This window comes from Vombatus ursinus, unplaced genomic scaffold, assembly GCF_900497805.2.
Source record: "Vombatus ursinus unplaced genomic scaffold, bare-nosed wombat genome assembly UNPS02011591.1, whole genome shotgun sequence".
Taxonomy (NCBI): domain Eukaryota; kingdom Metazoa; phylum Chordata; class Mammalia; order Diprotodontia; family Vombatidae; genus Vombatus; species Vombatus ursinus.
The window spans coordinates 4,793,241-4,803,320 of NW_020951369.1; the positions used below are offsets into that span (position 1 = coordinate 4,793,241).

At 36.0% G+C, this 10,080-nt stretch overlaps 1 protein-coding gene across 1 annotated transcript in view; it reads left to right on the forward strand.

Annotated features, from left to right (window-relative positions):
* TMEM131 (transmembrane protein 131) overlaps positions 1-9,620 on the forward strand; it is a 163,237-nt gene extending 153,617 nt beyond the window's left edge. Inside the window, exons 35-42 of the mRNA XM_027856653.1 lie at positions 132-259; positions 463-615; positions 3,280-3,445; positions 4,991-5,112; positions 5,214-5,310; positions 6,273-6,370; positions 7,377-7,540; positions 8,540-9,620. Of these exons, the coding sequence (XP_027712454.1) occupies positions 132-259; positions 463-615; positions 3,280-3,445; positions 4,991-5,112; positions 5,214-5,310; positions 6,273-6,370; positions 7,377-7,540; positions 8,540-8,827 (1,216 nt within the window). The 3' untranslated portion in view covers positions 8,828-9,620. The remainder of the gene's footprint in view (positions 1-131; positions 260-462; positions 616-3,279; positions 3,446-4,990; positions 5,113-5,213; positions 5,311-6,272; positions 6,371-7,376; positions 7,541-8,539) is intronic.
* Positions 9,621-10,080: the final 460 nt, after the last annotated feature.

Here is a 10,080-nt window from a genome sequence, read left to right on the forward strand (position 1 = left end):
TATTTATATGTTATCAAAAGCATCCCTTAAATTTTTCTTTAAATCTTTTAAATGTCAAATGACACTGCTGTCCAGGCATTAAAAACAAAGAAGGGACAAATCTGAATCTTACACCCATGATTGCATTTCAGTTCATTGGAGCTTCCATATACTCCACCAATGGAAAATAAACAACGCAAAAACCTCCCAACCAAGAGTACTCTTCAGCAGCATACGTTGACAAGTGGATCTAAATCACGAAATCCACAGAAAACAAGAGGTATTGTACATTTTGATCTTACAAATATCCCTTTTGTGTTTTGATGATTAAAATAAAAATACTGCCTAGAAGCCATATTGATTGAGGTGGTTGGTTTCTTGATTCCTAGGTATATAAATATATTAGAGGTATATTTTGAAATAGGACAAGGAGAGAAGGATTCTCTTGCATTAATGGCCATATTACTATTTGATTTTGTGCAGGTACAAATAATAAGTTAGTGGACAACAGGCCACCTGCCCTAGCAAAATTTCTCCCTGGTGGTCAAGAACTAGGCAACACCAGCAGCTCAGAAGGGGAAAAAGACTCTCCCCCACCAGAGTGGGATTCTGTGCCAATTAATAAAACCGGCAGCTGTAAGTACACTGAGGTAGAGACCAAAGTAGTCTATTTAATGATGAAGAAAAATTAATATTATATCTGTACAGTTTTTATAAAAACTAGTGTGCATTGCTTTAAGAAAACCTGTCATGCAAAATTCTGCATTTACAAAGCAAGTTAGGGGGTGATAATTCACCTTTCAAGTCTCCTTTGCTTTACAAAAGGATTTAAAATTGACATCCTTTAAATAGTGTATTTAAAATGTAATTCTTTGTACCAATAGTTTAACTGGATTTTGGATTTTATTACTTTCTCTACTCATTTCTTTTACCTTAGTTATCAACACAATCCTATTATGATTTAAAATAAGCACCACCTACTTAAGCAATATAGGGCTGTGCTGTACAGAAGTTAAATCATAAACTTGTAGAGGACATGAAATCAGGATCTAAAATGAAAAACAATAAAATCAAAGATATTGATGAGGATATTATTCTAGGCATGGGATAGAAGCATAGGACCTTGCAATGGGCATTTTTGTTGTGTTTTGGCCATTCTATCTTGATCCTATATTTTGTCTGCTTTTTATTAGAGAGGAGGTCATGGAGAAGGAAAGAGAGGTGTAGAATCAAAGGAGCAATAAAATGTATTAAAGTGTGGAAACTTCACAGTCCTTCTGCAATGCCTCATTCAGACATGAGAGTGACACGAGGTTCTCCAAGGCCATGCCATGAAATGGAAATGCGCATACGGTCTGCTGACCAAGAAAGGCTGTGAGGACAGTTCTGGCCACTGACTGTCCAAGGACCAGCCCAGCTAAGTTCAGAGAGGCCACCCATCGCTAGTAGGTTGATCACTTTGGAAGCAGCTTTTCAGTCATGGAGACCCATGAGAGAAAATAAAATTTGAAATGGCCTTAAGTAATGTGTAGACCCTTTTTTCAGTTACAGTGGCAGAGTGTCACCAAAAAAGGATAGTAGATGCTAAGAATCCTACCATTAGTAGATAGTCTACAGGCATTAATTTAACTCTTGGTCATCTAAATGTAAGATCTTTGTTCAGGGAGCTGATAAGCATTAAGACGGGCTGTATAGTATGATGGTCCCTTCATAGCATGCTTCCACCACTGTTACTTACTATGAGCATAACCTTGGGCAAAACATTTAACCTCTTTAGTTCTCAGATTTTGCATCTGAAAAATGAGGAAGTTGAACTAAGGTCAGTTAATACACATTATCCTAGGCCCTGTCCTAAGCACAGCGTATACAAAGAAAAACAAGACAGCCCCTTCCCTGGAGGGTGTCACGATCTCATGAGGGCAACAACATGCAAACAACTATGTACAAGCTATATATTGGCAATGCATTAGACAGCTTCTACTTTCCACCAGAGAGCAAAACTCTTTCTTGGATGGCAAAGCATCCCTCTCTTTTACCAGACCTACCAGACCATGCATGAGTGGTTCAAAGGCTAGATTTGTTAATATTGGTGTAATACTCTAAGCTTTGCCAATAATTGTCTCTGGGGGCGGGGGGAATGCATTTTTTCCATTCATGTTACTATTTTAATCAAACTAGGGAGGTGGGGTGTGAAGCTAGCATTTAAGTTAATAAGTAAAACTATGGCTCTAGCCTTAGTGTTAATAAAGGGCATTTGAGGCCATAGTTAGTAACACTGTACTGTTCCCAACCTTCTTATTGCTCCCTTTCATTCTTTTTCTCTACACCTACTCTTTTCCTCCCTCTGTTTTTCTCTTTTCTTTCTTTCTTCTTCTCTGTGTGGTCAATGGACCTTCTGTTAGTCCCAGAAGGAATTTCTTATTCTAGCTGTCAAACAACAAAGATTGATGAACTGTGTTGAAGATATTTATATAAAATACAATATAGGTAGAATTGCAGGTTTAGGAAATGTAGCATCATATCCAGGGAATAATAAGTAAATCAAAGTTACAACAGGTAGAAACAAATAGAAAGCTATAGAAAGGAAATTTGATAGAATTTTCATTGGAAACTACTGTAATGCACATTTAAACATCAGCCTAAGAAGAGATATAGTATCCCCTTCATTTGATGGACTCTGAACAACTATATTTTGATTGAATTATTTTATACCAGATAGAAATAATTTTATCACTTTCTAGCTATTTAAGGGCCAAAAGCGTTAGGCCCATTTTCTCCTTGTACAACTGAGACCTCCATCTGAGATGGTACGTGGATGTGAACAGCTCTGATAACAGGACCTTATAAGAACATCCTTATCGTAATTAGGGGTTTGTTCTTAACAGTGCCTACTTGTAAAATTACCTGTAAGGGAAAATATCAAAGGCATAACCAAGTAAAAGTGGCTTTCTGCCCCGTGCAGCCCATTTCGGAGTCATGGTGAGTCGCCTAGAAGCTAGAGGATTCCTCACCTCCCCCCATCAGACGTAGAAAGAGGTGAAGGAAGCAAAATGGTAGGAGAGCCGTGAGAATCCAACAAAATTTACTACTGTTGATCATCCTTAAATTCAGATTAAAGTTAAATATGGAATTTATAATTTCTGCAACCTTATTGCAGAGGTATGTATTAGCTTTCAATCCTTTCCATAAGTTGAGCTTCAAGCCTCTATAAATGGTGCTCCCAAAGTTTTACCTCAAGGTAAGACTGGTGTAATAAGAATGAAAGTATTAAATTAATGAGATTTTTTTTTCATTCCTTAGCTACTGATAGTCTTTATAAATTGTCTCTGCAAACCCTCAACGCAGACATTTTCTTGAAGCAACGACAGACCTCACCAACACATGCCTCTCCATCTCCACCCCCTGCATCTTTCTCCTATGTGCCCCGAGGTTCTTACAGCAGCATTGTCAACAGCAGTACCAGCAAGTAAGTGGAAATCTCTACATCCTGTTAAAAAGATTTTTTTTAGGCATACCCATTTGTAGGCATATTTAAATGCTTTTACTTTTTTTTTTTTTTTTTTTTTTTTTTTTTGTCTAGGCAGTGGGGTTAAGTGTCTTACCCAGGGTCACACAGCTAGTGTTATGTGTCTGAGGCCGGATTTGAACTCAGATCCTCCTGAATCCGGAGCCAGTGCTGTATCCACTGTGCCACCTAGCTGCCCCCCAATGATTTTACTTTTAAAGAAGCAAAATGTTTAGCCTAGTTTCTGTTACTTATTTAATATTTGATGTCTTCAACAAATAATAGAATTTTCAGTAGCTAGAGGCTGGAGGGGCAGTGAAGTTGCACAGTGGATAGAACACCGGCCTTGGAGTCGGGAGGACCCAAGTTCAAATCCGGCCCCAGACACTTGACACTTATTAGCTATGTGACCCAGGGTAAGTCACTTAACCCCAATTGCCTCTCAAAAAAAAAAAACAAACAAATACCTAGAGGTTGATCGAAGATAATTAAGTTTTTCCCAGTTTGAGGCATTCTGTAATGATGCATTATTGTTATATCAATTTAGTTCTTGATTTTAAATCATCTGTTGGGTAATTTTACTTGTGAAACAATCATTTGTTTATAAGGAATCTGTTGAAAAAAAATGTCCCCAAATCATTTCTTTTTCTGTAGTCTTTAATAGTCATAAGATAAAGACAGGATTCTTGCACATTTTCTCCTTTTTCACATTCTTAGAATCTCTTATAATCCCTTAACCAAGTCAGTTGTCTCATGACTTTTTACCTCCTCCAGGAGTCCCTTATTTCTTACCTAAATCCATAAATTCTAGTTTTTTAGAATCCCCAGAGTATTTTATGGTGTTAGATTGCAAAGGACTAAAATACCACAGAAGGACTTATACAAATGACTTCAGTCAGCCTAAAGCCATTGCTTATTGGAGAAGTACGATTATAAATAACAACTGGGCACAGCATCAGATAGAGTTCTGTAAATTAGAAGTATCAAACACTTGAGGCCTGCAGCCCTCCCTAGGGCAGCCCAACCCAGATTAAAAAGTAATTGGGAAATATTTAACAAAATAAATAAAATACAATAACACATAGATAATAATTACATTTTAAAAACCAAGACATTGTGCAGTTCCCACAGGAATCCTGTGGCTCCCAATTCTGAGTTTAACACCACGGCTGTAAAGTACTGAAGGAATTGTAGGCTTTAGAGGTAAAAAGGACCTCAAAGATCATGTGACCAAACTGAGGTCGTCCACGTAGTAATTAAGTAACAGAAGAGGACTTGGATTCTAGGGCCAGCTCTGCTACTTCTGACTTGTATAATGGTGGGCAAGTCACTAAAGTTTCATCATTTTAAAATAAGAGAATTTGATTATTTCAAGGGCCTGAAGCTCTAAAGCTATGATTTTAAAGTATTCATATCATTTCTGAAATAAATGTGGACTTCTTGGTTTTTACTATATAATTCTAATGCTAAAAATAATTAGTTTTTCCTGTTTTTCTTTCATTTAAGTGAATCAGAAATGAAGCAGCCTAATGGTAACAAACACAAATTGTCAAAGACAGCTTCACTTCCAGGCAGGAATGGTAATCCTACATTTGCAGCTGTTGCAGCAGGTTATGACAAGAGCCCAGGTAATCATATTTTTAAAATAATAATAATTACAATATATTGCTTAATTATCTTTAGTATTGTTAGACTTTAACTCGATTTAATTGTTTTTTCATTGTTGCAGGTGGGAGTGGACTAACAAAAGTGTCTTCAAATAAAACAGATATTTCTGGCAGTATCAGCATTTCACACACACCTGTTGACAGTGATGGCTCAGACAGGTATCATTCATTGGCCATTCCTAACTATTAAAAAGTTTACTTCAAATCGAGTTTATATTTCATACTTAGATATGCCTCAGTACATTTGTTCCTGAATTACAAGTAAGAATGTTTATCAGAAGTTATTATGCTTGGTTTTTTTCTAAAATAAAATAGCCCATTTCATTCCTCAACTCTACTTACCAGTTATATTGCTAAGTATCTTATCCAGTTTCCCAACATCAGTCAGTTGTTTAAAAGCAGAGATGAGGAAGCTACTTAGCTGTTTCCTCAGGGTATTTTCTGACACTGGAATGAGAAGAACTCAGCTCATGTTTAATGCAAGAAGAGTCTGCCATGACTGAAACTTCATATGTGATTGATACAGCATTGAAGTGATATTTGGCTGTCATTTTAAGTGCATGCTTATTGTTTCGCTTTGTTAGGCTCTATTACAAGGATGAGATCCAATTATGAAAGACTAGAGAAGAAAATATATTGAAAGGAAGTAAATATTTTTATGTCTTATTATAAATGGTGGGATATCACTTTGGTGGATTGTACTTTTTTTTTTAAACAAAAGTGAAAAGTTTTGTACAATACAATACTATGCACTTATTAGGTACTCAGATATTCATTGGTTGGTAAATTTTCCCCAAAATATTTTATAGTATGTGATCAGAAATTAAGAAATTTCTTTAAATCTTAAGTATAGAAAAGTATTCACTTTTCTGCCAAGTCTCCTTCCTGGAACTATCAACTATACTATATAAACAGCCCTGAACCTCTAGAAATCCACCAATAAACCTTTGTGGTATACCACTTTTCACTTTGGTTTTTCACTTTGGTATACCACTTTGTTTGGGTTTTTTTTGGCTTAATATTTGATTGCCCAAGCCACTTTATCATATTTTTTATAATGAATTTGTTTTCACTAACATTTATGCATTTTTGTATATTGCATTTTTTTCTGTATTATTTAGCTCTGGTTTGTGGAGTCCCATCAGCAACCCAAGCAGCCCTGACTTTACACCTCTCAATTCATTCTCAGCCTTTGGGAATTCTTTTAATCTAACTGGCGGTGAGTGTTTGACACTAAACCAGTAACTAATCAGCTATGAGATGAGTAGAAAGTAGCTCATTCCTTTCAGTATAAGCCAAGAAGGAAGGAAAGAAGGTGGATGCCCCAGAACCTGCATGAAGAAAGGTTTTAAATGCAAAGGAAAACACTTTTGTCATTTTAATAGAGACCTGAAATAATATTGTTATGGGTGTAGCCCCAGGACTCATAGAAGTATAAGAAATAGAATTCTGTCTTCAGAGAAGAAAATTCGTATTGTTCCTCTGGATAGAAATAAATTAAAACAAAGAGTTGGTTTTGTGTGTGTCATGGACCCTTTTCTCGGAATATTTTCCCCCCATCTAAGCTCATAGACTTCCTAAAATCTATACCTAGGTTTAGAACCTCTTGTTTAGGGGTAGTTAGCTTCTTTTATTTTTACTTCTGGAGTTTCTTAAATCCTTATACTAACCCTTACGGTCAGGAACTTCTCAGTTCCTTATCAGTGCCTTACCATTAATCACAGTATTATACCTCTTATGGAAGAATTAAAAGAACAATGGCAGGAACTGTCACATGGAAAGATTTCTCCTCCACACCTCTCCCATTCACCTCAAAGTTTAGTTTTAGAAAATGGTTTTTATCCATATGCTACAGCGCCATAGTAGAAAACAATAAAGCAGTACTTCTCTGAAATAATGACTTCTGGGGTCACAGTTGCTGGGATACCTAATCCCTTCCTAATTTCTTTTCCTTGTTATGCATGGGTATTGAAAAAGTGACAGTATTAGCATTACCTAATAATGCTTGGAAATTACATTTCAATACAACTTATCGACACACACTTTTTTAAAACTGTCCATTACAAGTATACACAGTACAATAGGAATTCTTAAAATTATGTGATAGGATTAAGTTAGGTGCCTTGCATACAGTAGGTGTTCCACAGATATTTATCAAATGAATGTTATTTAAGTTCTCCATCAGGGTCTAAGTAACACATTTTGCCAATTTTGTTTCATTTCAGAGGTTTTCAGCAAGCTTGGACTGTCTCGGTCTTCCTTCAGTCAGGATACCCAAAGAAATTGGAATGAATTTAGCCATGTCCCCTCCTACCTTTGGGATACTTCAACCACCGACTCTGCCCCATCTTGGCCCACTAGTTCAGGTTCCCCAACGCATACAACTTCGGTAAGTACCTGTGTTCTTTAGAATTGTTGGTCTTTGTCATCACGCCCTAATGTTGCCATTGTTGAGATCCAACCATAATTTCAAACAGTTTTCTACCCATCAAATAGCAATGTTTTCAACTGAAGCTGGAGGTAAGCACTCCTACTCCCCAACTTTCTGTAATATATACACCTTGCTGCTGGTATACTACTATATTTGTTATTCCACCTCCAATACCAAAAACAAAAACCCTACAGAGATATATGGCTGGATCTTTTTATGTTATACCATTAGATAGAACATTGGGGAGAGTCAAAAAGGTTCTAGGTAGAACAGCTAATTAAACCCCCAGAATTCTCTCACAGTTTTTTTTGTTGTTGAGTCATTTCAGTTTGAATATACAATATCCTCCTCTTGATAAATCAGAGCAATTATCAACTTCTTTCAAAAATTCTCTGATTAATTGAAAGGGGAAATGCTATCTTTTTCTATGGCTACTTTTCAAATTATTGTTGTATTATATAATAGGCCAAATTTAGACCTGGCTGCAGTTCTCTAAGTAATGTAGTCTTTTCTAGTAAACTAGAATTTAATTTATTCTGGTTCTTTTTTTCTTTTAACAAAATCCTGGAATGCAGAAACATTTTTGCATTTCACATGTGCATTTTTTTAATCCTCTATTACATGATCCTGCAGAAAATAGTTCCTCAACAAAACTAATTTTTATTGGTAGAAAAACCTATATTAAGGTATTAAAGAAAAAAAGTAAACATTTAAGTGGCCTAGTTTCTAATATTTGATTTTAAATTAGAATTAGAATTTCGAAGGTACCATGAACTGTCTTTAGACTATCAGAGCTATCTCACTAGAATATAGATCCAACACCTTTGATACGTGTTTTAAATTCAAATAAGCAGAAAGAAACCTGTGGCATTCTTACTATATTGTAATTAACATTAGCCACATAGACATTAACATTTTAACGATCATCTGTGTGAACTTTTTTTTTTTTTTGTACAGTCAATCCTCGGCAGCTCCAGTAGCCTGTGGTCCACCTCCACGCCATTTAGCAGTTCCATTTGGTCAAGCAATCTCAACAGCACCCTTCCTTTCACCACTCCAGCCAATACACTGTCAAGTATTGATCTGATGGGTAATGAAAACTCCCCTACTCCTCCTGCCACTACTCTCCCCAACCCAGCTGATGATATGGGACAGACCTATAATCCGTGGCGTATATGGAGTCCAACAATTGGAAGAAGAAGCTCAGATCCTTGGTCTAATTCACACTTTCCTCATGAGAATTAAAATTGGGTTTTAAAAAAAAAAAAAAAAAGGTACTCATCCAGATCAAGATATGCCAATCTTTAAGACGTCTTTAGGCTGTTATTCTCACTGCTTCCCACCCTTTCCTCCTCTCAGCCATTCTGCCTTCCCTTCCCAGTCCATACCCGTGCAAAACAGTTATGAGCAAGTCAGGCTTTTTATCACTTGTTCCTTTTCAAATCTTTCTTGCAATTATGATAGTGTGAGATTTGCTGTTGTGCTTACGAAAAAGTCTGGGTTTAGCCACCACCGCCAATAAGACCTGTAAATCTGAACAACTTCATCATTATCAAATTTTTTGTCATCAGTCCTTTTATTTGCTGTATAAACAAAAATTTGACATTACATCTAAAGAAATAATTTGAGTTATTCAGAAGTCCTGGCATGTGACAGTTTTATTAAATTAACAGGTTTGGTTCTTAAATAATTTTTCCCAGTATTATGCGCCAAAATCTAATTTAAAGAAATATATACGCACTTTGTGCTGAAAATACAGAGTATTTTTTTAAGGTAAGGCTGTCTTCATTTAAAAGCAGATTACAGAAATGTAAGACAATGTCACGAGCAAAAATGGATGAATGTAAGAACATTCTGTTGAGACCATAGACATTTTCTGTGCTGTTTGTACTTGAGGTATGGAACATTTGTAAACCTGAATTCATTTTAAAGTTGAACTGAAATGCACATAGCCAAGTCTTGAGATACAAGATTGAAATGTGTATTTCTTAAAATACAACTTTGCATTGTACTTTGAAATAAATGATGCTTTTTTCAAGACCTTGTATCATTCTTAAACATAAGAGGCATTTGAATTCTTAGTTCGTAAGAAATCATCATGCCACTGTCCTTACTTTGGGAAAATCACATGTAAGGGTCAGGCGAAAGTGAAATTTTTGTAACAGCCTTCATCATGGACTCCTTTATAATCTGACTGAATTACCATGTGTTTCAAAGGTGATCGATCACCAAAGGATCTAGATAGAAAATTAAATAAAAGCATACCATTCGAATCTGCCTTGAAGTCATGTAGTTAGTGATCATCTGCTCAGTCAATAAGCATTTATTAAGCGCCTCCCATTTCTCAGACATTATACTGAGGATACAAAGAAAGGTTTAAAAAAAAAAAAGTCCCTGCTCTTAAGAAGCTTGGGGGGAAACACCCTGTAAATAACAAAGAACAAACAAGATGTATACCAGATAAACTGAAGACAATCAGCAGAAGGAAGGCACTAGCA